At 33.9% G+C, this 26,277-nt stretch overlaps 3 protein-coding genes and 1 long non-coding RNA gene across 11 annotated transcripts; 3 read left to right on the top strand and 1 right to left on the bottom strand.

The window, feature by feature from the left end:
- Positions 1–9,821: 9,821 nt before the first annotated feature.
- LOC127787959 (protein NRT1/ PTR FAMILY 8.1-like) lies at positions 9,822–13,607 on the top strand. 7 transcript variants are annotated; one of them, XM_052316061.1, is made up of 5 exons: positions 9,822–10,215; positions 11,346–11,508; positions 11,597–11,814; positions 11,954–12,504; positions 12,585–13,607. In XM_052316061.1, exons 2-5 carry the CDS (start codon positions 11,376–11,378, stop codon positions 13,417–13,419), a joined length of 1,737 nt encoding a protein of 578 aa, XP_052172021.1. In that variant the 5' UTR covers positions 9,822–10,215; positions 11,346–11,375; the 3' UTR covers positions 13,420–13,607. The 7 variants fall into 7 exon arrangements, with proteins under 7 accessions (XP_052172021.1, XP_052172022.1, XP_052172020.1 ...); XM_052316062.1 differs by having other exon boundaries at positions 9,822–10,273; XM_052316060.1 differs by having other exon boundaries at positions 9,822–10,296.
- Positions 13,608–16,245: 2,638 nt separating this feature from the next.
- On the top strand, positions 16,246–18,567 carry LOC127789278 (uncharacterized). The gene is made up of 3 exons (XM_052318146.1): positions 16,246–17,085; positions 17,195–17,293; positions 17,367–18,567. The coding sequence occupies exons 1-3, from the start codon at positions 16,379–16,381 to the stop codon at positions 18,346–18,348; spliced, it is 1,788 nt and encodes a 595-aa protein (XP_052174106.1). The 5' UTR covers positions 16,246–16,378; the 3' UTR covers positions 18,349–18,567.
- A 216-nt stretch (positions 18,568–18,783) lies between these two features.
- Positions 18,784–19,905, top strand: LOC127789279 (uncharacterized). Its single transcript, XM_052318148.1, has 2 exons — positions 18,784–19,122; positions 19,217–19,905. Exons 1-2 carry the CDS (start codon positions 18,784–18,786, stop codon positions 19,655–19,657), a joined length of 780 nt encoding a protein of 259 aa, XP_052174108.1. The 3' UTR covers positions 19,658–19,905.
- Positions 18,988–21,232, bottom strand: LOC127789280 (uncharacterized). Of its 2 annotated transcripts, XR_008020523.1 has the most exons (5): positions 20,856–21,232; positions 20,678–20,720; positions 19,469–20,585; positions 19,200–19,379; positions 18,988–19,124 (listed from the first exon to the last, which is right to left on the bottom strand). It is a non-coding gene; the product is annotated as an uncharacterized LOC127789280 (long non-coding RNA). The 2 variants fall into 2 exon arrangements; XR_008020522.1 differs by having other exon boundaries at positions 20,678–21,231.
- Between the last annotated feature and the right edge of the window lie 5,045 nt (positions 21,233–26,277).

The following is a 26,277-nucleotide window of genomic DNA, read 5'->3' as shown; positions in this document are numbered from 1 at the left end:
TTGGGGTGGTGGTCTACTAGAATAGAGAGCACCGATTAGGTGACTTTAGGATCGTCGCATTTGAATATTGTGATAATTTGTTGCGTTATATTTTGTCTTTTTAAGTGATACTTTACCATAAATTTAAGGAGTGAATAGATGTACGACCGGCTCAAGGGGTTGTGGTCTTAGGTCATTATTAATTTAGGGGCCCCAATCTCTTAATAAAAAATTAAAAATTTATTAATTTTATTTTAATAATAATAATTTATTAGATTTAAGGGGTTAGAGGCTCCAGGCACATGCCTCGCCAACGTATCCCTTAGTCGACCTTGAATAGATTGGTGAATAATGATGCTAGTATAGAACTCTAAAGGAATAATATTACTAAACCCATGGATGGCACAAGCTAGGGCACTAACAGACCCTATGATTCCCACTAAAATATCGACCTCAACGAGTATAATCTCAAGACTGGGGTCAAGAGTTCATCTTCCAGCTTTATGGTGTTCATTACATATCCAAAACTTTTATTCAGAGTAAAATTAAGAGTTGCTCCTAACTAGTTGAATTTTTGTGTGGGATTATAATTAGGGATAAATTATAACAACATCATGAGCTTTGACAAGAAGGCCCAAATACTCTAATATTTTGAAAATGACAAAAATCTCCCTTAATTTTATTAATCATTTATCATTTTCCCCCTTATAGTAATTAAACAACCATTAAATTTTATTTAAAAATACCAAAACTAACCTTTTCTATCTTGCTCTCCTCTTTCTTCCTTCTCCCTCTCTTTCCACTGAGGTCATGTCATATAGCGACCATGGCAGTGTCACCAACTCTCTCTCTCTCAACCAAATTTCTAAATTCCAGGGTCTCTTTTTCTCTGCCAATTCTCTAGAACTCCAACAATCAATCAATAGAGTTGCAATGACTAAAACATTGGAGTTCTAGTGGTTGGAACCCAACATCGTTGGGTCCTCTAATATTGGTAGAGAAAGAGAGAGTTTCATGAGGCCACTTGTACAACCTTCATCCTCTTCTTCTTCAACATCACCAACTCCTTTTTGTTTTTTTCCTTTTTTTCCCATCACTAACCATGTCTTCGACCAGCCACCAGGTACCATCGATCAGCTGTTAGAATCAATCTTACATTGAAACTAAAAGAAAATCATTATAACCCCTTACCACTAACCCACCCAATCCTAATGACATTTGATATTAATTTATTAATAATGAACCTCTCGAGATAGTTTAAGTGATCAATTGTATGGAATCCAAGTATTGGATATGTCCAGATTATATGTTCGAATATTGGACAATACGATGGGTGATTAGTGGTTAATTTTGTAAGAATTTTGTTATAATTACAACCTTCTTTTGATCTTAAAAATGGCTTAAATTAGATATTAATATATATTTTATAGTTATATGCAAGTTTAAATCGAAAAATAAATGAAATGAAGTTCTAAAGTAAAATTTAAAAATAATAATAATAAGGATAATATATCAAATTATATATAATACATATACATCATTATATGCATGCATGTAATATATATATAATATATATAATTTATTAATAACATTAAATTATTATTTTTTTTTTTTTAGGAATGAAGAATTCAAATCCATGAAGAATTCAAGTCCATGAAAAATTCAAGTCCATAAAGAATTCAAGCCCATGAAGAATTAAAGTCCATGAAGAATTCAAGCCCATGAAGAATTAAAGCCCAAGGATTATTTTTAATACTAATGAAGATTAAAAAATCAATTTATAGAAATCTATTTTTATTTTTAATGTGAGTGCTTTATTAGGTGTGTTTTTTAGCTAAAATCCATTTATCTATTAGGTGTGTATTATAGCTAAAATCTATTTAACTTTATGAGTACTTTATTAGGTATGTATTTTAGCTAAAATCCATTTAATATTAGGTGTGTATTATAGCTAAAATCCATTTAACTTTAAGTGTGTGAGTGCCCATTAGATATAATTATGTCTAGTTGAATAATTAAAATTGTGTGGTTTGTATTGCATCTTGTGGCCTATAAATAGGTCACTTGATTGCATTTGTAAGTGTGATTATTATTCTTGAATCAAAGTTTAGTTGTTTCCTTATAATTCTCTCTTTGAGAATTGTTCTTGTTCTTTCTCCTTTTTTTTAGTATTTTCTCTTGTGATCTTACTTCCTTTCTTTCTTCTTTTAAATTCTTATGTCATTTATTGTTACTTTATTATTCACCGCCTAAATGGACGGTTAGTTTATACCTTTAAATTTCTGTAATTTTAATTCTTGTCATTTAATTGTTCACCGCCTAAATGGACGGTTAGTTTATGTCTTTAAATTTCTGTAATTTTAATTCTTGTCATTTAATTGTTCACCGCCTAAATGGACGGTTAGTTTCTACTATTTAATTCCCGTCATTTAAATTCTATTATTCAAATTATGTCATTTAAATTCTTGTCAATTAATTTTCAAATGGAGATGAGTAGCTAAATCTAATCTTGGGTTAAGGTAAGGACAGTGTCCAACGCCAATGATTCCCAAAGAAAGCTGCGCTTTAAATGAATAACATTAATTTAAATTTCAGTATGAGTGTGTCTTAATTATTAAGAAATCACTAGGTTTGGATTGGAGTGTAAGCCTAACTTAGAGCTTTCATGCCATGTATGAGAGTTATTAGAACTGAAAACCCTATCATACCCAAACCCGGATGATTAATTTAGTTGTTTTGTATATTAATTGTAATTGAATTTATGGTAGTTGCTTAAATTAGAATCCCGCATATCATGTATGTGGATTGCTTAAAGTAGAACTATCATCATCTCTAATTGCGTTTAATAACAAACCTTCATATCTGAAATTAAATTAATGTTGCTAATCTTTTATGCTAAAATTTGGGAATCAACGGGTTGGTACTGAAATTGTCTTAACTCAAGCACTATCCAAATTCATATTTTTACGTTTAATGTTTATTTCAATTTCTGTCTTACTTTATTTTCTAGTATCTGTTGTCTAAAAAAAACTATAAAAAATCTTGTTGCCAATTTGTCCAAATGCGTGTGCATGTGTGTGACATTCTTTTTCTTTTGCCATAAATAAATCTCTCAGTGGACGACCTGGATTCATCCAAAAAATATAAATTTAAATTTGAACTACAACTGCACTCGTACACTGGCGAGTATAAACCTCTCACTAAAATAAAAAAAAATATAAAAATTTTATTATGATTTGTTTTTATTGTGTTTTAATTGCAGGGTGAAAGTGCAGCCAAATTTTGGTGCCATTGCCGGAGAGATTAAGGCAAAAACAAAAAGAACAAAAAATAAATAAATAAATAAAATAAAAGAATAAGTATCTCCTGATAAAATCGGTAACTCTGTTTCTCTTTTACTTTATTTTTGTTTGTGCATTGTATATGAGACTGAGATCAGGTAGAATTCTTAAACAGCATTTTCATATCATTTTGATTCTTTACCTGCAATTTGATTGTCAAATTTACACTCATGTCTCAATACTACTACAATCTGTTTGCACAAGATACTTATCATAATGAAAATAATCATTTTGAATCCGATTTGTCTAAACCTCTTAAGGATTATCTATACCCTCCTAGGAAAATCACTTTTAATTTGCAACCAGACACTATCCATTTGTTACCCACTTACCATGAAATTGAGGTTTGGTGTGTTGTCTGTGAAACTTCAACTCATTCGACGGATGACTGCCCTATAATACCTGTTTTTAAGGAGGTATTGTATGGTCAATCCAGTTACACACACACACACATAACTATGAAAGAATGTATTACCAGAACCATGAGGAAAACTACCATCCGGACTTTGATGCATATCACCTTAATTCACACTTTCATCCAAATTTCTCATGGGAAAATGATTTTGTAGCCTAACCACATGAGCACTTCCTTTCCCAGCCTCAATCATTTCAAACGAATGAAGGGTCTACATTCGATGCATATCAACCCCCTCATGGGAGTTCATTAGAAGATACCTTCAATCTATTTATGCAAGGTTAAATGGAAACTTTTACACAAATGTCTAAATGTCAAGAACATACCATTAGAGTTACAGAGGACATTAAGAACCAATTGACACAGCTAACACAGACTTTGAGCATGTCAAAGCCTGTCCATCCCAACTCACTCCAAATCCCATTAATAAAACTCATCATCAAAAGTGAAAGTCAGGAGCAGGACATAGGAGTGACTGTCTTAAGGAATAGAGAAATAATTAAGAAACTTGATGCCCCTAGGACAGTACACCCTTTGGTGCAAGAAGAGAGAGTGGTTGATCATAGTGAGGTAGATGTCAATGAAGCCTTGGAGGAAGAAAAAGACCAAAATGATGTGAAAAAAGAAGAAACCTGGGAGGAAGAAGAGGATAAAATCCGAGAGCCAAAATGTGAAGATGTCATAAGTTTATCCATATTTAAGCCTAAATTTCTATTTTTTAGGCTAGTCGATATTATTGGGGATCAAATTAAACTAAACATGTGTAAGGTGTTTATGCAAATTAATGTATCGTACTCTGATGTAATAAAACCAACACCGTCAGATGATATATTTTCAAAATATGTATGTGCATTCATGAGAAAAATCAATTTACATAATTTTGAAAATAACTTTAAAAGTGGTGTAGTGAATGGGAGATATTATACGATTAGGTGGGCAACCACTCATTTGATCCTTAACTGAAAAAAAAAAAAAAAAAAAAAAAAACTTTAAAAGAATAATAAAATAAAAATATAATAATTTTTTTTTTAAAGAAGTATATATACACATATAAGTTGTTCCTTTTCTGCATTACTTAAATAGTATTTCTCTGTGTGCAGTCTAAATAAAATTCTTGCATACGAGTTCATGCATTGAAGACCGCCAAGTATGCCTATCTTTTATCCTTTTATTGCCAATTGAGGATAATGCGCAATTCAAGTTGAGGGGTAAGGTGTACTTAAGAATTGATTTATTGGTGTTTGAAATTGATCCGTTGTGCAAATAATTTTGGTTGACTTGATAATATTGTCTTGTGTGGTATATATGATTTTATAGGGCCCCTAAATAATAATAATAATAATAATAATAATAATAAATTAAAAAATTAAAAAAAATAGAGAGAAGAGAGAGACAGAATTGACGCTGGTAATAGTCATTTTTCTCGGGCAGTGCAATCACATTGCCCTAAAGAAAGAGGCACACTGCCAAATGTTGAAAAAGGAGGCGTAGCGTCTCATTTTTCAACATTTGGCAGTGTGCCTTTTTTTTCAACGCTACGCCTCCTTTTTCAACATTTGGCAGTGTGCCTCTTTCCTTAGGGCAATGTGATTGCACTGCCCGAGAAAAATGACTACTACCAGCGTCAATTCTGTCTCTCTCTTCTCTCTATTTTATTATTATTATTTTAAATGAGTAACATTAATTTAAATTTCAGAATTATTAAAAAATGACTAGGTTTGGATTGGAGCGTAAGCCTAACTTAGAGCTTTCATGCCATGTATGAGAGTTATTAGAACTTGAAACGCTATCATACCCAAACCCGGATGATTAATTTAGTTGTTTTGTATATTAATTGTAATTGAATTTATGGTAGTTGCTTAAATTAGAATCCCGCATATCATGTATGGGGATTGCTTAAAGTAGAACTATCATCATCTCTAATTGCATTTAATAACAAACCCTCATATCTGAAATTAAATTAATGTTGCTAATCTTTTATGCTAAAATTTGGGAATTAACGGGTTGGTACTGAAATTGTCTTAACTCAAGCACTATCCAAATTCATATTTTTACGTTTAATGTTTATTTCAATTTCTGTCTTACTTTATTTTCTAGTATCTGTTGTCTAAAAAAAACCATAAAAAATCTTGTTGCCAATTTGTCCAAATGCGTGTGCATGTGTGTGACATTCTTTTTCTTTTGCCATAAATAAATCTCTTAGTGGACGACCTGAATTCATGCAGAAAATATAAATTTAAATTTGGACTACAACTGCACTTGTATACTGGCAAGTATAAACCTCTCACTAAAATAAAAAAAAAAATATAAAAATTTTATTATGATTTGTTTTTATTGTGTTTTAATTGCAGGGTGAGAGTGCAGCCAATAAGTATTGCTTTACTACACGAGGGGCCATGAGCACGATTCTTTGACCGAGTTTTACCTAATTTGAGTTGGTACCCGTAGATTATAGAACAAAAGGTGAAGGTTTCTGTCGAAAGTTTATGTATTGGGGTTTCCTCTGATTCTTATATTATAAATAAAGATTATTAATAATGGTTGTAGAATTAAATCCAAAAAATCCATATGAATCAACTGTGAAAGAAATTATTCTTATATATTATTCAAACTCTATATGCTATATCATACTAATTTTGCACCTAAATTAAAATCATCAACTTCTGCGCATATTTATACTAAACATAGAAACCTGATTTCACTGTACTTACATATTTCCTTATCTCCAACTCTAGTTTTCTATCAAATTATGGAATGTCACAAAAAATTCAATTTTCTAATTTAATTTTTTAACTTCATACTATGAAGTAGAAAATATCCAAAATATTTTTCTAAAATTTTTAAAAATGAATGCTATTATTTTGTAAAACATAAAATGTAAGACATATTTAATTAAAAATTAAATTAAAAATTACAAATTACAAATATTTTCTATTCTCAAACATATGCTCAATTTTTTTTAGTTTTGCACTTAGACAAGTGAGTTCAATCTTAGACATGGTTAGAAACCAAGTAAAATGGACAAAAGCACGATTATAGTTAAAAAAAAAAAAAAAAACACTAGTTACTTATTGTTAACCATAGACAATCTATAGAAGTAATCAAAAATTATATATAATTAGTTTTTATAAATAATACATTATTAGTTTATAAATTATTAATTTAAATATACATTCCCTTATAAAATATGCTTAAGTTGTAATTTATTTACAATAATATTCAATAAATAAAATTGTGACATTAAAATAAAGGGTAAATTTCACGTACCACCTTTAAAATTTGTCTAAATTGCATCAACCTCCCCCGTAATTTTGAAAATATCATGCACCTTCGTTGTCATTAACAAACCACATAAAATGACTATTTTCCCCTTATAATTAAGGATGTTTTCTTAAATTTCTCTCTCCCCTTTGCCCTCTCTTAGTCTCTTCTCTTCTTATCTTCTTATTTCTTCTATCTCTCATTTTTTTTTTACATTACCCATGGTTACTAGTTAGTCATTGACTATCGTGATGGGTTATTGAACGATGATGGGTGCAAAATAGATTATCATCTCTATAAATGGTATAGCTAATCATATTGTTAGCAATGATGCCCATCTTTTTCCTTGTCTCTCTTTTTCTCATCATTTACTTCCATTTCAGCCAATCAATGACTAGAGTAAAGAACAACGATCGTTAACAAGCCTAGAAATCTAGGTTTCTAGTAGCCTAAATTTGGGTTTAAATAAGCCTTCCGCACAATTTTTTTTTCCTCCTACCGCTCTCCTCCTCTTATCCTTTCTCTAATTATGTCTTTGTTTTTCTTATTTTCAGATAAAAAAAGATGACAATGACATCTTCTATTAGTGAACCTATTGAACAAAAGTTCTATCTCATCTTGCTCTCTCTCTCTAACTTAGAAACTATAAAATCTATATTCCTTTGAAAAAAAAAAAAAAAAACATAGAAGAAAAAAAACCTAGATTCATCTAGGTTTCATTCAATAGGTTATGTTTTTAGAAGAAATATTGGTTTTCTCGTGACGGTGATTGACATTAACTACAACATTAGTGAACCATTTTCTCTTTCTTATATGTAAGAACCCTTTTTAGGTTTTCTTTGAAGAAACCCATATGATTTCGGTTTCATTTGAAATGAAACCTAGAAGAAATTTGGGTTTTGTGCAAAACCTAAATTCGATGGTGATCGATGGCCATCATCAACCACTTCCAATATTTTTAAATTTTTTGTGTTCTTAATTACAAGGGTATTTTGGGAAGGGGGTTTAATAAAATTAATTGTTGTTAATAACAGATTAAGGGGTATTTGATGCATGATAACTAACCTCAAGGGAGGTTTGTGCCATTTTCAAAAACACAAGAACGATCAATGCAATTTAAGCAAATTTCTGGAATGGTCTATGAATTCCATAAAATATATAACATTTATCTATCTATCTATCTATTATATTTTGGAGATGTTAGCTAGCCAAATTTTCTACACTATATAATTGCAAAATTGTTGAATAAATAAAAATATAAAGCAAGCATTTTTAATCCATTATAACATTTATTGGTGACCTTTTTTATTACAGATGTTTTACTCTTGTATTAGGGGTTAGTTTAGAGATTTTCATTTCAAGTCAATTCTAATTTAACTATATATAATTATTAGTTTTAAGTCTAATTTAAGTGCATATTTCTAGTGTCAATTGTAAACTTCCTAGCTATACCTTTGTGTGTTGCTTGGTCCATTATTTATTTTAATAAAAAATCTTAGTTTCTATTTAAATTTTTTTTTAATAAATTATGCAATTTATAAAACAGTTACAAAAAAAAAATTGTGGATACAATTATTCCAATTGGTTAAGAATGCAGTTATTAAAATTTATAATCGTGTAATTACAATTACGGATATGATTAATGACGTGAAGCCATATTCATAATTATAATTATCATAACTAAATAAATGAGAACTCATTTAAAATTTTAGTGTCAATTCGTCTAATATGTAAAAGCCAAAATCAACTAAAACTCGCTCAACGTTTACAACTTAGGACACTTTATCCCCTCATAGTTTTATTTTTGGCTCGAGAATCCCCTTGACATCATTTTCTAGCCCTAAAAGCTAGACTTACATGCTGAAAAAAAAAAATCATAATGTCCTAATTAATTTTAAACAATTATACATAATTTTATTAATAAAAATTAATTAAAATAAAAATATCAAACTTACCCTTAATGATTTGAGAGGGAAAATAAAGAGAAAAAAAATGGAACCACTAACCCTAAACAGTCCTAAAGCCAAACAAAATCTTAATTTATTTATCTCCAAAAGTGCACGAGCCAATCAATTTATAACCTAAGCAAAATCTAATTTATATTTGAATTATAGAAACAAATTGGTCCCCAATTTATTTCTAAATCATGTGGAATTTTTAATTTTTGAAATTAGAAATACAAATATAGTGTTTAAAATTTAATTAAAAACCCTATTTACTGATAAGAACAAGAAAATTCAAAAAATAAATTGTGTATTCGAAGATTCAATCAAAAGCCATGTTTACTAAGAAAAAAAAAATCAATTCTTTAAGGATTACTTTGATTCCACAATTCAAATATAAATTTGTTTTCATAATTCATAGATGAATTATTAGATTTCGCTTATGTTATGGATTAATTGACTTTCACACTTATTTGAAGATAATTGGGACATTTTTTTCGTTTAGGGACTGATTAAGATTAGTTATTACCTTTTTTACTTTTTTTTTTTTTACTATTTTTTCTCTTAAATCATCAAGTGAAGTCATTTTTTTTTATTTAAGGATAAATTTGGTATTTTTTCTAATTAATATGTAATAATATAATTGTGTATAATGTTTTAAAATTAACAAAGATATTATGGTTATTTTCTTCTTCGGCTATATAAATTTAATTTTTTTTTTTACTTAAAATTGATGTCGTTTAAGGTTTGTCAATTAAAAATACAGAAAAAAAAATAGATATCTAAAGTTATAAAATTTAAAAAGAATTCAACGAATTTTAGCAGAGATTTAAATAATTGCCTATGCGTGGAGCAATTATACACGAAAGGAGTGAGCACTGCGTTCAAGATTCAAGAAACCTCCATTTTCCCACATCGGGGAAGATTATACAAAAGAGGTGGAAAGGAAATATGATTCGGCCTTCCTGTTTAAGCTGAAACTTAACCAACCACTTTCTCCACCAAGCCACGCATTTGATTTTTCTTCCAATCCATCCATCCATCCCATGAACGCACCACCACTACTACTAGTGCTTCTCTCTATCCACCACCTCCGCCGCCGCTCACGTCTGACGCCATCCCGACCAACCACCTCCGAAAATACCCAACTTCCAAGAATCAAAATTTGTCATCAAGAAAGGCTCCTCGCCACTACCCTCAAAAAAGGCGTTCCTTGCCTTCTCTGTTGTCTTCTTATCAACTAGTGTATTTCTGGGATTTGTAAATGCTCATTCTGGTGGGTTTCTAATTTCAAAGACTTGTTTGGTAGATCAGATTACTCCGAAGTTTGCTCGGTTTGTCTATCTGCATTCTGTATGTACGTATTTATGTACAAATATGCATATCTGTGTTTGTGATTAGGGTCCTTTCAGTCTTCTAAACTTCGTAAAACACGCTTTTCTTCTTTTTGTTTCTATGGGGTTTTGGAGAATTGAAGCAGCTATTACCATGTTTGTTTGCACGGGTTTGATTTCTTTGGGCTTGAGGTTTATGCCATCTCGTCTTTTGTTCAATTTTTAGTTACTGGGTAAGTTTCCGGATTCTGTGATTTTTAGTTATTTTGCCTCTTGTTTTGATCGGTGAATTTTTGTCTTAGTTTATATTAGATTGTTATTGTTATAGGAGACCAGAACAATGTACTGTCAGCAATTTGTGCACATGTTTATGAACAAAAATGTGTTTCAAGAATGGGACAGCAAAATAGAGGATTTATCGAATCAGATGTTTCTAGCTTGGGATTGATGATAGAGACAAATTTTTTGGACAATGTAATAGTCCTTAAGAGTTTAACTATATCGTTTCAACTTTAGAATCGGGTTTATTTTCTTCGCACTTAGTGGGACCAAGGCTTGTGATTCTCATTTCAACTCCAAGTAGGCTTCCTTGATTTGTCAAGAATATGTGTAATAACCCATGAATCACATATGCTCCTCAGCTATCTAAGAATTCCTTTGTGTTATGGTTCTTCAGTTCCACTCCCTATTTTGTTTTCGATCGGTTCTCTGTTTTAATATCTGCTTTCTGTCATAATTGTTAGTGTTCACCTCTTAATCTTTGGAGCCTGGTCATTTGTGTGTGTGTATCATTTTGTATAGTATAATGTTTCCCAAATTAAGGTGATCCGTGACTTGGATTACCCGAAAATATTTTGAAATTTATGCAGATCATGTCCTAATGTTCTCCGTTGGGGTTACTGGAATTGGGTTTGAGTGGCAAGAACAAGTTATTTGATCAGTGAATCTATGACATTGAAACCATATAAATTAGGTGGTCAGTTAAAGTTTAGCCCTCATATCGGAAACTTGTTTTGTTTTATTGTTTTCTTCTCTTTGTTGCATTTAAGAAAAGAACAGACTGATATTGCAGGTAGAATTTTGAAAGGGATTATTTAGGAAAATGAGTTCAGAAGATGGTCAGGGAATTATAGCTGAGGATGATATTTACACAAATGATGGGACGGTCGACATCCATAAAAAGCCTGCAATCAAGAAGGAAACTGGAAACTGGAGAGCATGCCGCTTCATTCTCGGTATCCTTTTTAAGGTTTTGGCTTAATTTATTATCTGTTGAATGATGATACATGAAACCTTGGGGTATATGAATCGCCAATCGTACAGGAAATGAATGCTGCGAGAGGTTAGCATACTACGGCATGAGCACCAATCTTGTGAACTTTCTTGAGAAGCGTCTTAACCAGGGGAACGTCGCGGCATCTAACAATGTTACAAACTGGTCAGGAACCTGCTATATCACCCCCTTGATCGGAGCTTTCCTGGCTGATTCCTACTTGGGAAGATATTGGACAATTGCCTGTTTCTCGATCCTCTATGTCTTCGTGAGTTTTAACTCTTCTAATTCCCATCTTTTGAAATCTTGAAAGCCTTAATTTGGATTTACCATCACCAATATGTGTTAATACGAGTAATTAGCTGAACTTGGTCGGGGAAATTGATGAAGTCTCTCTGCTTTTTTAGGGGATGACACTCCTAACTTTGTCTGCTACGGTCAAGGGATTGAAGCCGGACTGTAATCATGATGGTTGCCATCCAACAGGATCACAGACCGTGATCTGTTTTGTATCGCTCTACTTAATAGCTCTTGCGACTGGTGGAATCAAGCCATGCGTCTCATCCTTTGGAGCCGACCAATTTGATGAAACTGACGAAACTGAAAAGATGAAGAAGAGTTCGTTTTTCAACTGGTTCTACTTGTCAATCAACGTCGGCGCACTTATAGCTTCCTCGATTTTGGTTTGGATACAGATGAATGTGGGGTGGGGCTGGGGGTTCGGGATCCCGGCAGTTGCAATGGCCATTGCGGTTGTGTTCTTCTTCTTGGGTAGTCGCTTGTACCGGCTGCAGAAACCAGGAGGGAGTCCCCTGACACGGATTTTCCAGGTGCTGGTTGCATCGGTGAGAAAATATCATGTACGAGTCCCGGAAGATAAATCTCTTCTTTACGAAACTGCAGACGAAGAACGTAACGTCAATGGAGGCCGCAAGCTCGAGCATACAGACAAATTGAGGTAATTACATGGTAACCAATGATACATGTTGGCTGCTTTGAGCCATTTTCAGTTACTAATCAGTAAGTGCCACACTTCAGATTTCTTGACAGGGCTGCTGTAGAAACCGAAGCTGACCGCGTCAAGGGCCCGACCTCCACAAATCCATGGAGGCTCTGCACGGTAACCCACGTCGAGGAGCTCAAGTCCATCATCCGGTTGCTCCCAGTATGGGCATCCGGGATTATGTTTTCTACTGTCTACAGCCAAATGAGCACCATGTTTGTGTTACAAGGTAACACCATGGACCAGCATATGGGGCCAAAATTCAAGATCCCATCGGCATCCCTCTCCCTCTTCGATACACTCAGCGTCATATTCTGGGCGCCAGTTTATGATCGAATAATTGTCCCATTCGCGAGAAAGTACACTGGTCATGAACGCGGGTTCACTCAGCTGCAACGAATGGGGATCGGTCTTGTCATCTCCATATTCTCCATGGGTGTGGCTGGGATCTTGGAGGTCATTAGGCTGGATTCCGTGAGGAAGCACAAGTACTATGATGTGGAGGAAATTCCAATGTCGATTTTCTGGCAAGTGCCGCAGTATTTTCTCATGGGATGTGCAGAGGTCTTCACTTTCATCGGGCAGCTGGAGTTCTTCTATGATCAGGCACCCGATGCCATGAGGAGCTTGTGCTCGGCTCTGTCTCTTACCACAGTTGCGCTGGGAAATTACTTGAGCACGCTGCTCCTCACCATTGTGACAAACCTGACCACAAGGCACGGCAAGCTGGGTTGGATCCCGGATAACTTGAACCGGGGCCATCTCGACTACTTCTACTGCCTTCTGGCCATCCTTAGTTTGCTCAATTTCTTCATTTATCTCTGCATTGCAAAGTGGTATACCTACAAGAAGGCCACAGTATTGAGATAGTAGCGATAGACTGATGGTTGCAGTTGCAGTATGATGATATGTATGTATTGTGTGTGGCCGGCCATGAGTCATGGTTTCAGCTCATTTGTGCCTCCATTTACTCTGTTATTTCATTGCCAATTAATTCTCATGGAATTTGAACTGCCTGTAAATGTTTCACATATATTTATTTATAACCTTAATGTGTCACTTTCAGTTCAGGGAAACATACATACGTTGTGCAGTTCTAATGGGAAGTGATTTTAGTCTAACAAATAATGGGCAGATTTTGCAGCCTTGCCTATGTATATGCTAAGGGGCCAGAAATGTAAAGGTTGAAATTTTAGATTATTATGTTTGGTAAAATTTAAAAAAAAATTAAAAAAATAACATTCTTAAAATTTATTTTTAATCAACTTTTTCACAAAAATATTTTCATAAGGGGAATTGAGAATTTTGGATTCTCATGGATTTGAAAAAAAATTTAAAAAATAAAAAGACTAAAACACTTTTTACTCTCTTATAATTTCATAATCTTTTCACAGTTATCTTTGTCATAACCTTCTTCTTATAAACATATATATATATATATATTCATACAAATATATGTATTATGTATATATATACACACACACATATATATAATATATAAAAAAATGATATTTTTTGACTTCCTAAAACTAATATTTTATATACTAGAAGGAATTTATTATTTTTAAGCAAAAAATTAAATAAGGATAATTTTAAAACAATAACATAAATTTCTAAAAATATTGTATTCAAACTAAACATAAAAATATAAGATTTTCATAAAAGAATATTCAATATTTTTAAGAATGTTTAAAATTAACTAAATATAAAATTATATAAATTTTAAAAATTAAAAATTTTCAAAAATATTATCAAGAATCATGAATTTTAAAATTTTAAATTTTTTTTATATACCAAACGTCTCAGTCTCCACAAAAGTTAGAAGATGAGGAGTGGTAATGAATAAGCAGAATTACTATTTTGCCGTTTAAAAATAGTCATTTAATGGGAAATAGCCAATATTTTATGTACCTGATTCTTGTATTTTGGAGGATCATGGCACTTTAGAGACTTTTCAGAAGTATGGCGAAACTAAGTGGGTGTTTGGCGCACCATTTTTAAGGGTTTATAAGCTTTTTTTACTTTTAAATTATGTAAAATTTAAAAATTAAATAGTGTTTAAATTAATAATGTGTTTGGATAAATGTGATTTAAGTTATTAATTAAATAATTATGTATTTGGTTTAAAAAAAATTGATAAACTATTGAAACTTTTTAAAAAGACAAAAATAGACATGTTGTTAAATAATATAAATAAAATTTAGAAAAAATAATAATTTTTAATAAAAATAAATTATAAATTGATATTCAACTGATTAAATTATTATAATTATAAATTGATAAATTATACACAATTATTAAAAAATATATCAATATAATATATATATACAAAGAGGTAGTTGATGAAAGAGGAAGTGATAAACGATAACGACAGACATGAAAGAGACAATGATAGAGGCTAGAGGCAATGGTCAATGGGAATGTATCTGGAGGCGACGATCGGTGGGGATAGGTCAGAGGCAAGAACTGATGGCTATGAAGGATCTAGAGGCAAAGACGGCGACGATTGAAATTGGAGAGAGGCAGCGACAATAAGGAGTTGGAGGAGGTAGTGACAGAGAAGTAGTGAGATAAAAGAAATGGGTAGATTGTAAATTTGAAAGTTGTGTGAGGGCAAATTTGTTATTTACTTGGTCAACGCAAAAAACTCTTAGGAGCTTATTTGAAAAAGATAAGGGCAACTTATCTCAAATGCTGTTAAAATAGTTTATAAAGTTGATAGCATTTAAACTCTTAAATATTGTCAAATGCATAAAAAAAATAATCTACGTATTTTATAAGCTAATTCAGTAGCTTATAAGTGGTCAAACCGATAACCCAAACATTTTTTGGATTACAATTTTTTCACCAATTTTTAGGCTGGCTAGTTTTTAAGTTGTGTACAAGTTAAAAATTAGGTAATATTTAAGCTAATAATGTATCTAAATAAATGTGAAAAGATGATAAGTTATCAGGCAAAAAAATTAAAATGGACATATTGCTAAATAATATAAATAAAATTTATAAAAATATTAATTTTTAATAAAAAATAAATTAATGTTCAATTAATAAAATTTTATCATTAAATGTTAATAAATTATATATAATTATTAAAAAATATATTAATATAATATATATATATTATATAATTCTTGTTATATATATATATGTAGACAGAGTAATGGTCGATAGGGAGGATGTCAATGATGGAGGCGTGAACAGCAACGGATGATGGAAGCATGGGCAATGATGAACGATAATGGGAGATCCAACGATGGTAGAGATCCGACAATGAATCTATTAATAGGAGGCGACGATGGGAAAAGAAAGATGGGAGATCCAATAATGGAGAAGACATAGATGCTAAAGAAGGAAAATGAGAGAAGAAGAGAGCAATGGATGAGGCAAAGAAGAAGATCAAAAATGAGAGATTGAAAATGTAAATATGTGAAATGTATGAGGGTAAAATCGTAATTCAATCTGTCAATACAAAAACTCTTGATAGAGTTTTTGCAGAAGTTGGGAGGAGCTTTTTCCAAATACCATTGGTTTAGTATTTAAGTTGTATAACTTTTAAGTTTTGTAATTTTGTCAAATATTCAATAAAATAAGCTATAAAGCTTATAAGCGGTCAAAACGGTAACCCAAACACACTTTAAATCAAATGGTCTGCACACAGATAATGACTAGGACTTTTTGACCAACCGGTGCTTATAATTTCCATCTCATTTTCTAGATCTCTCGTTAAAAATGTAGTTGTTTTTGGTTTCATTCCTACGGAGCAATCCCCTTTGAGGACTTTTGTCAAACACCTCTTGTGCTGTCAATCACAGAGACGAATAGACACGGCATGGAAATTCAACACTTCAGCCATGACCACCCACTCAACCTCAGCATGTTTCCACCGGACGCGGCCATAGACCTTCGTTGCTACGCCTGCCGGAAATCAATCTCCAGCGTATCTTATGGCTGCAACCAATGCAACTATTTCCTGCACAGATCATGCGCAGAGCTGCCGCCACAAATCGCCCACCATTTCCACCCCGAACACAGCCTCACTCTCCGCCCAAACCCGCCTATGTCTGCGTTCGGCGACATGTCCAAGTGCGACGTCTGCAAGCAAATATGCAACAGGTTCATCTACCACTGCCCCCACTGCGCCTTCTTCATGGACATAAACTGTGCTTCCATGGCAACCACCATTGAACAGAAGCTTGTGCACATAAGCCATAATCATGAATTGATTCCAATCCAAAAGCCGGCCCTTTTGGTGTGCGATGCTTGTGGCTCGAAGCATATAGGCAGCTCCTACTTGTGCACCACATGTGGGTTCTGGGTCAGCCAGAATTGTGCTTCATCGCCGAGCAAAATCAAGCTCAGCAAGCATCATCACCCTCTCAGCCTTATCTATTCCCTTCCGAATATACCCTACCTTGACATGCCGGAATGCAGATGTTGTTATCGAGAAGTGAAGAGAACCAATTGGGTCTATTCTTGTCTGGATTGCAACTACTATGTTCATGTGAATTGCGCTCCTTCCCAAGCTGGGTTTTCCAGGTTGAGTGGTTGACAATTCTCTCTCTCTCTCTCTCTCTCTCTCTCTCTCTCTCTCTCTCTTTTTTTTCATTTCTTGGAATGATTTCCATCTTCAATGGTGTGGTTCCAGGGAGTTTGAAACACTAGCAGAACTCCAAGATATTGACTTCAGTCTGATCAAGCTTTTTTCTGATGACTCCACAGTAAAACCAGATGTTGATCCACCCAGGTTGAAACTCTTCTTTTTATTTCGTTTCAGTACTTCCCGTTGTCAATTAATTACGTTCTTTTTGGATTTCCAGAGATAGCAAAGCAGAGACCCTGCCACTGCCCAAACAATCAATGGCTACCACATCGCATTTCATTAAACAAATGGTCTGCACACAGACCAAGTATGACGAGGAAGCAACAGAGATCACCCATATAAGCCACGATCATCCATTATTCCTCTCCAACAACCAAACTGACAACGTGCAGACGGAGAAAATATGCAATGGCTGCGCAAGAACCATCAAAGACCCATTCTACCACTGTACCCAATGCCACTTCTATCTCCACCAATGGTGCGCTCAGCTGCCCAATGAGACGCACCATCCGTGTCACCCAGAACACCCACTCCGATTGATCACCCACCGAACGACAAACCACCATCTCTACCAATGCGTCTCGTGCGGCCTACTCTCAAACACCTTCGTCTTCGCCTGCTCGGCCTGCGAATTCTACCTCGACGTCAACTGCGCTTCCTTGCCGCGCACCGTCAAGCACGAAGCCCACCATCACGCCCTCGCTCTACGGCAAACAAGGTCCGGTTCCTGCATCGCATGTGACAAGTATCTCATCGGCTTCGCCTATGTGTGTGACTCCTGCAATCTCAACCTCTGCATTCGTTGCGCCCTTTTGCCGGGTACTATCAGCCATAGATATGACAAACACCCATTCAAAATGACCTATTCCTTCGTCAAAAACGAGGGAGACGAGCATTACTGCGAAATCTGCGAGCGAGATGTTGAGACCGATTACTGGTTCTATCGCTGCGGAATCTGCGATCAATCTCTGCATACGAAGTGCCTCTTTCCTGTCGATTGGAACTGCAATGTGAAGTTTGGCGTCACTCTTGACTACGAGAATCACCCGCACCTTCTCGCTTGTGTTCGAAAGTTCGAGATAGGGGAAAACTCGAGATGCGGTGACTGTGGCGAGACTTTGGGAGAAGATGACAGTCTGGCTTTTGAATGTTTGGACTGCGATTTCTGGGTGCATGCGTTTTGTGCCATGTATTGGTAGGGGGAGTGGAGTAGGGCATTTGGTCTTATTCGTTAACACTTTTACATATAAATTCACAATTTTTATGCATATAACATGATTGTGCCATTTTTATAATTATGAGTCATTATTATAGTTGTGTATATGTACTTATTAATGAATTGCACCATTTTATTGAAATTCTTGTATACAGCATCATTACCCATAACATATCTTAGCAGTGGGACATGGAATTTTATAGTGGAAATAGAGAGCAAAGTAGTTATCTGTATGTCATGTCAAAGCAAACTCCTTTTTCCCAAATAAGATTTATATTATAATAGTCAAAGAGATAATGTACTTTGAATGTGAGGCTCCGGACACTTTCCACAGTACACTTAACAGTTAACACCTTCCCTCCTCTTCCTCTTCCTCTTCCTCAAAAGCAAAGAGAAAAAGAAAAAGGAAAAAGAAAATATGATTTCTTTCAGAGCAATTCAGGGCTCCTTCACACTTACTAGGCACGGTCTTTTCCAGCCAAGAGGGCTCTCCAACAAGAAGAACCTGATGGTGCTCTCAGTGTCCAAGTCAAGTGACTCCAATTCAGAGGACTCCCAGTCCCAGCCACCAGAAGGTGATGCTCGGAAACAGGAGCTGCTTGCAAGAATTGCAATGCTTCAAACCCAGAAAGTCCGCCTCACCGACTACTTAGACGAGCGATCCGCCTATTTAACGCAGTTCGCCGAAGAAGCCAACGCCGAGTTCGACCAGATTGGAGAAGATGCCCTCAAAGGACTTGATGAAGCCAGTGCCAGGGTCTGTTCAAAAGAAACATGGGAGCTGTTATTGCCAGTCTTTCTTTCTTTCATTCATCAGTCATAACCGTGATTTACTTGTTTGTGCTTAGCAGATAATGGAGAATATAGAGAGCCGGATGCAAGCATTCGAGGAGTCCGCAGAGTCGAACAAAGTTGAGATTGAGAAGAATGAGAAGATGTTGGCAGAGTTCGAAGGTCAGATTGACAAAGACCGGAATGAAGGCCTGTTCTTCAAAAATTTGAGGGAGACGAAGCCTGTTGAAAAAGCAAAAGCTAAGGAAATAGAGAAGATTAGGGAGCTCACAGTAGACAGTGCAGGATCAAGGACTAGGAGGAATATTTACCTTGTGTTGATCGGCTTGATAGCTATTGGCATTGTTGATTCCTTGCTATCTCCCTCAGCTGGATGGCAAAAGGTTGCGGTTCTTGGCGTCATCTTGGTGGGTCTGGTATCTCAACTCTTCTTCGAGCAGAGGTTAATAGCAGAAACTGAAAGGATAGAGAAGCAAAAGGGAGAGCATGAGAAAGAGTGAAGCTCTTCCTGTCTAGTCTAGCTATTTAATTTTTCATTAGCACATTTCAGCACATACAGATATAGCATGAGACATAACCCAAAAGTGTGATCTTACCACTTAAGGATATACATCAAGCCACTTTGTTTTCGCATCGTCATCCATTCTAGGTGATTATTTCTTTAATCACCAAAATCGTAGTAAAGTGATTACTGCATTCGATGTCTTTAAAAATATATATAAGAAAGAATTAAACTTGAATATTACAATCAGTTTTCTTGGTGAGATTGCGTACATATGATGAGATGTGCAAAGACTTATTAATCAGTCTAAACTAGATGAAGGTAGCAGTAGCTTTTAAATTCCATAAACTGGCTAGCTACCATGTAAAGTTTTGCCCTTGCCATTGCCATCTCTTAGGCACACTAACGGACACCTGCTTTAAAGTAAAGCTCTAAAACACATAGCAAGAACAGCCTTGCCTGGCTTGGTACCTTGATGTGGTTTGTCAATCACGTCATAGTTTACTGAGTTCAGTTCAAAGGAGAAAGGCCCAACAACCACCTGTGCATTGGCCTTGTATAAACCATGACATTATTTTGAGGTACCTTATCCCGACAACGTGCAAGAAAACCTAAATGAGTAGGAAGGTTAAGCAATTTCTCAACCAGCTGACTAGGGTAAGTTTCCACAGAAGACATTGAATAAATGTTGGGAAGAACAAGCCCACCTGCAGGAATGAGATAACATTACAACTTGGGAGCAAGGAATTTAAAGTCACTCATGCCACATGAGTCACATCTCTATCAGGCATTTCATCAAACAAGTTCAACGCATCTGACAAACGGCCACTCTCCAAGAGCACATCAATCACCATACAGTAGCTAAAGACATTTGCCGAGGCAACAACTCCTTTGTCTTTACCAAGTTGCTGCTTCTTATCCAAGATCTAGATATAGAACATTTTAACTATGTAAGCCTCAAAATTCTGCAACACACCCACTGCATAAAAGCACCTGAAAAATGGATATGCAGCCTTACCTTGCTTTGTAAAGATACTGTTTTTACAACCCAAATCTATGACCTTCGATCGGAGAAGAACAATTTTATCGTCATCAAAAATTTTCAAAGACGGTAAAATTTTTAAACTACATGAATACTCTAATGGCAAAGAACTTGTACTGAGGAAAAAAAATCATGAAAAACACTTTTTAAGTACCTATAAATACCATAAAATAAGAAAGTATATTGATTCCAAGAGGTCCAAAGCGGACTCGGCGTTGGCTCTTTCTAGATAGTCTTTTGCCAATCCTATCTAGCACATACTGCTATACCAAGTGAGACCATGAAACAGGGTGAAGAGAGAGAGCATGTATGGATGACATTTTAATTTTAATGGCTCTTAACTTTGATGGAGCTTTTATTGAGATTAGAAAAATGACTATGTTGAGAGTTCTTACTTCGTAATAAATTACTTTTATTTGAAATGTGAGTTTGATAACAAATAGACTCTTTGAATCGATATAGAGGCTCAACTTGATATTTATAATGACTATCAAGATCGTTGACACATTTTTTTTTTTTATTTTGAACGAGTTAAATATTTAAAAAAACTTGTGACCAATAAAGAAAACAGAGTAAATGAGTTGAATTTTGTGTCCAAGACATATTAAGAAAAAACCCCTTGAAAGAAAAGTTTCATGAAAATTTGATATCATTTGGAGATTAAATGAGCACACTAATAAATTTTAGTTGACTAAACTAGCCAGTTTAGTCAATTAAAGTGTGATAGTGAATAAGTTATAGGGAAATTCTATTTGCAACCACATATTTTACTCTCCGTAACCTATTTTTAATATTCCTAAAATATCCTTAAATAAAAACTCATATTTGCCCTCATTTAAATCGTTAAAAATTAACTACTCACCATTACTCCTCAAGCGCGTGCACCCACTTTCTCACCCACCATCGCCACAATCATTTTTTCAAATAGCAGCAACTATAGTAAATCAATATAAAATAGTAAAAAATTATTAATATTTTTAAAAATTAAAATAATTTCTCAATATTATCAAATAACATGCATTTATATAATTTATATTTAAAAATAACATAATTTATAACATCATAAACATCGATCATTAGTTAAATAACATAATTTATATATATTACGAATAAATTAAATCACATAATTTACGAGGAGTGATGAATTAAAAAAATAAAATTAATTAAAAATTAAAAAATACTCTTCCCTGAAGCCCCGAACCCTGGGGTTCGGGGCCTGGGGAATACCCCGAAACTTGGGATTCGGGCGATTTGGATTTCTCCGAACTTTGGGATTCGGGACATCCCCCATCCCCCGAATCTTAAAATTCGAGAGATTGAAGGAATTCCGAATCTATAGATTCGGAGAAAATCAATTCTCCCGAACCTTGAGATTCGGGAGAATTGATTTCTCATAAACCTTGAGGTTCAGGAGATATATATATTTTATATATTATAATATATATAGTTATAATTATAATTATATATATAGTTATACATAATTATATTACATAAATTATTATATACATACATATTATATATATATAAATTATTATAACTATAACTATTATAAAATATAAAATATGTATAATATATATAATTATTATAAAATATAAAATAATAGAAAATCAATTCTCCCGAACCTTGAGGTTCGGGAGAATTGATTTCTCCTGAACCTCAAGGTTCAGGAGATATATATATATATTTTATATATTATAATATATAGTTATAATTATAATTATATATATAGTTATAATTATATATATATAATTATACATAATTATATTACATAAACTATTATATACATACATATTTTATATACATAAATTATTATAACTATAATTATTATAAAATATAAAATATGTATAATACATATAAAATATAAAATTGCAAGTTGCCCCTTGAACGGCATGGTTCGAGGGAGCCCCAGCCCCCCGAAACTCTCTGTTCGGGGGGCGGGGCTTCCCCCGAACAGCGTGGTTCGGGAGAGCCCCAGCCCCTCGAACAGCGTGGTTCGGGGGAGCCCCAGCCCCCCGAAACTCGCTGTTCGGGGGGCGGGGCTTCCCCCGAACAACGTGGTTCGGGGGAGCCCCAGCCTCTCGAAACTTGCTGTTCGGAGGGCGGGGCTTCCCCCGAACAATTGGGTTCGGGGGTGCCAGTTCCCCCGAACGCCCAGGTTCGGGCGCTAACCAAGCGTCGGTCGGGAACTCCGACGAGTCCCAACACTATTACATCTACCATGAAATCAATTAAACTAGAAGGTACAATTTTTACTGGTTATGCGATTTGGAGGACTTCAACAGGCTGGATGAGGCAAGCAAAGTCGGTGGCGCTGTCACAGAAGAAGAAGAAGAAGAAGAAGAAGAATAGGGTTTGATGCGCGTGGGTGTAGTTTTTGAGAGTTGAGTGTGTGAAGGGTATATTTGGTATGTAAATGATTGTAAAAAGTAGTAAGTGTGGCTGTAAATAGTAAAATTTAATATTTTAATTAGAATGGTTACATAGAGCAAATTCTATGGTTGTAAATAGAATTACCCTAAGTTATATGCAGTGCGGCTCATGGGAGTTGGGGTCTTATGTTATTTAAAATTTGAAATTCAATTAAAAATTAATAAAAAAATATGAAAATTTTATTGGGACTCTTTTTAATACTAAAATATTTATCATTAAAATTTATTGGGTCCTTTTGGATAAAAAAATATTTTTAATGTTAAAATATTAAAATATTTTTATCATTAAACTTGACCCAAAAAAAATTATTGAGCTCTTCTTTTAGGAGGCTCTAGGCATAGGTCTCATTGACGTATACTTTAAGCCAGCCCCGGTGGTATGACAAAAAATTTATTGGGCCTAAAAGGGCCCTAAATATGGGCCTCATTACTCTATATCTTAAGCCGGCTCTAGTCGTATGACACACTAGTTGACTAAAGTGTGATAATGCAGTCAAGTAACTTTGATCAACAAAATATAAATTTCAATCAATCAAAATTAGTCTTCTGCACACCGATTGCCTTTTGTTGCCTAAATTGGCAGGTTTAGTTAACTAAAGTGTGGCTGTAAGCTTTCGATTAACCGAAATGGACTTATAGTTAACCAAGAGTACAAAAGCCTACGAGACAACTTATGTTCCCCGAACCATGGCCTAGGCCTATAAAATCCAACAAAAAACCAAGGCGTACTCATGATTACAAAGGATTAAAGTTGGAGAATTCAAACCAAATGACATAGATACACCCTATCATAGCACTGGATTGATTATCTGGCAATGGCATAGAGGGGCATATAGCTCAATGACTGCGAACGTAAAATCCTAAGTTGATTTGTCACTTGTGCTGGTGGTTTAATTGTTTAGCTAAATCTAGTAGGTCACACTAATAAGTTTGTGAAGGAAATCCAAATGTCTCAACAATAGGTTGGAAAAACAGGTTAAATAAGAAGATACAAGCATATTCTAAAATGAGATGTTAATTTTGAAAACACAAAATAAGCAAAGTAAATAAAGTAATCCATTTGTCAAAATTAGGTCAAATGCAAGTCAACTAGATGTGGATTGAATATATGATGTTCAATTTTTAGAACTAGATTTTTGAGAATGAAATTTCTTTAAAGAGAGTTGATTGTAATATCTAAAAATTTTAAGAAATTTTGGAAAACATATATATATATATGTGGAATATTGAAAATATATATGAAATGTTGGAATCTATATAATAAGGGAGAAGTGTTTTTGAAATTGTATAAAATGTATCAGAGACACATTTCAATGGCTGAGATTAATTTTAAATATATATTAATAGTTAAGATTAATAGATGTTCCCGCTTTCCCTATCTATCTACCCTCTCTTCCTCTTCTCGCCCAACAATCATTTCCCTTTTGTTTCCTCTCTCAACTTTTGTCTTCATCAGAGCTTACTTCACTCCAGCTGTTGTTTACTCCGACCACACCATTGTTCACTCCAGTCGTGACATCACCACGCAAGAAGGTATATTCATTACAGTAATTTTTTTATGTTTGCTTCTGTCTCTCCTAATTTCTTTCTATTTTGGTTGTATTTGGGTATAGATATATACACTCTTACTCTATCTCACTCTCTTGCTCTCATCGCAGTCGACGGTCGCCATCGCCCCCAAACACACATAAGCACATATATATACACTCACTAGCGTGATTGGTTGATCGTTGGTAGCTACCGACCCATCACCCCCATGACCTACGGTGTTCGTGGGCTCCTCGAGCCCCCGACTGGCCACTGTCAAGGGCCCTTGAAGCCCTCGACCAGTGACGGTCGAGGACTCTTGGAGCCCCCAACTAGCGGCAATTAGGGATTCGCCAATTAAATTTATTTTTTTTTAAAATTAATACTTAGTTTATAAATAATCTAAATATCAACGCTTAATATTTGTTAATATTTTTAACCTTGGCAGCCCAATTAAAGCATCAACAGTGTAAGTTGATATGTATAATTTTTGAAACCCTGGCAGCCCAATTAGGGACCGTGTTACATGTAGGTTGATAGATGTAATTTTTAATTGGGCAGCCCAATCTAGCAAAATTTGATTGAAAGTTAATATGTATAATCTAACATTGTAAGTTTATTAAATAATTGATTCAATAAGTTTATTAAGATCTTTAACCCTAGATTCGACTACAATATTTGAAATTTTTTCAATAAAAAAAACCAATAGTGTAAGTTTTAATTTTTTTTTTAAATATGTATAATTTAAGAATTTGATTCAATTCCATTTATTTTAATTTTTTAAATATTTAATTTAATAAAAAAACACCAACAGTGTAATATATCACATTTGTTTTTTTTTTTTTTTTTTTATCAAAGTAGGAAGTTTAATTCTAAATTTAATATTTTTATATTTAGGTGTTGAATTTTTAATACTTAAAGAAATGTGAAATTGATTAATATATTCTATTGATCAGTTACTTAAAAAAAATGTGAAATTGGTTCATTTATTCGTATTATCTTCTTTTAATTAAAATAGTATAAAAATCAAATATTTTTCGACCATGCATAGTTGGGGAACCCAAGGTTCGAGAACCTAAGGTTTTTCGACCCCGAACTAGGGTTCCCCTTGTTGATGGCCGCAACCATGGCTGTAGCCACGTGTGTTTGTGTGTATGCATGTAAGGTTTTGACATAATTGTATGTGTGTCTCTCTCTATGTCTCTTTACAGATTATTATGTTTTTTTTTTTTGTAATTTTTTTGGTAGCTTATTTGTTGTGGAGTTATTTAAAAAGAAAGTAAAAATTTAAATACATTGAAAGTATTTATTTGAAGCTATTTAAAAAGAAAGTGAGGGCAATTTGTTGTGGACCTATCCAAAAAATTGGTTTGAGATGGAATGGACTATTTGTTTGGAGGTATTTAAAAAGAAAGTGAGGGTGATTTGTTTAGTTGATCTTTCTGCAACAAAAAAATTAAACTCACACACTCAAAAAAATGTATTTAGCATTTTGTACAATTCAAATGTAATATATTTTCCATGTGATTCTAAAAAGAAAGGGACTATTTTTTTTATATAATTTTTTTTGAATATCTAGAGTTCCTAATTAAAAGAAAAATTTTGGAGACTTGGCATTTT

The sequence above is a fragment of the Diospyros lotus genome, chromosome 13, assembly GCF_014633365.1.
Source record: "Diospyros lotus cultivar Yz01 chromosome 13, ASM1463336v1, whole genome shotgun sequence".
Classification (NCBI taxonomy): Eukaryota; Viridiplantae; Streptophyta; class Magnoliopsida; order Ericales; family Ebenaceae; genus Diospyros; species Diospyros lotus.
This window is presented reverse-complemented; position numbering and strand designations above follow the sequence as displayed.

What these genes read in the sequence shown, in the direction of transcription:
- LOC127789278 (XM_052318146.1), top strand. Translation starts at nt 16,379, where the DNA reads ATGGAAATTCAACACTTCAGCCATGACCACCCACTCAACCTCAGCATG. An exon ending in TCCCAAGCTGGGTTTTCCAG is followed by an intron (nt 17,086 to 17,194) that starts GTTGAGTGGTTG and finishes GTGTGGTTCCAG; the next exon opens with GGAGTTTGAAACACTAGCAG. An exon ending in CCAGATGTTGATCCACCCAG is followed by an intron (nt 17,294 to 17,366) that starts GTTGAAACTCTT and finishes TTGGATTTCCAG; the next exon opens with AGATAGCAAAGCAGAGACCC.
- LOC127787959 (XM_052316061.1), top strand. Translation starts at nt 11,376, where the DNA reads ATGAGTTCAGAAGATGGTCAGGGAATTATAGCTGAGGATGATATTTAC. An exon ending in AGCATGCCGCTTCATTCTCG is followed by an intron (nt 11,509 to 11,596) that starts GTATCCTTTTTA and finishes CCAATCGTACAG; the next exon opens with GAAATGAATGCTGCGAGAGG. An exon ending in TCTCGATCCTCTATGTCTTC is followed by an intron (nt 11,815 to 11,953) that starts GTGAGTTTTAAC and finishes CTGCTTTTTTAG; the next exon opens with GGGATGACACTCCTAACTTT.
- LOC127789279 (XM_052318148.1), top strand. Translation starts at nt 18,784, where the DNA reads ATGATTTCTTTCAGAGCAATTCAGGGCTCCTTCACACTTACTAGGCAC. An exon ending in TTGATGAAGCCAGTGCCAGG is followed by an intron (nt 19,123 to 19,216) that starts GTCTGTTCAAAA and finishes TGTGCTTAGCAG; the next exon opens with ATAATGGAGAATATAGAGAG.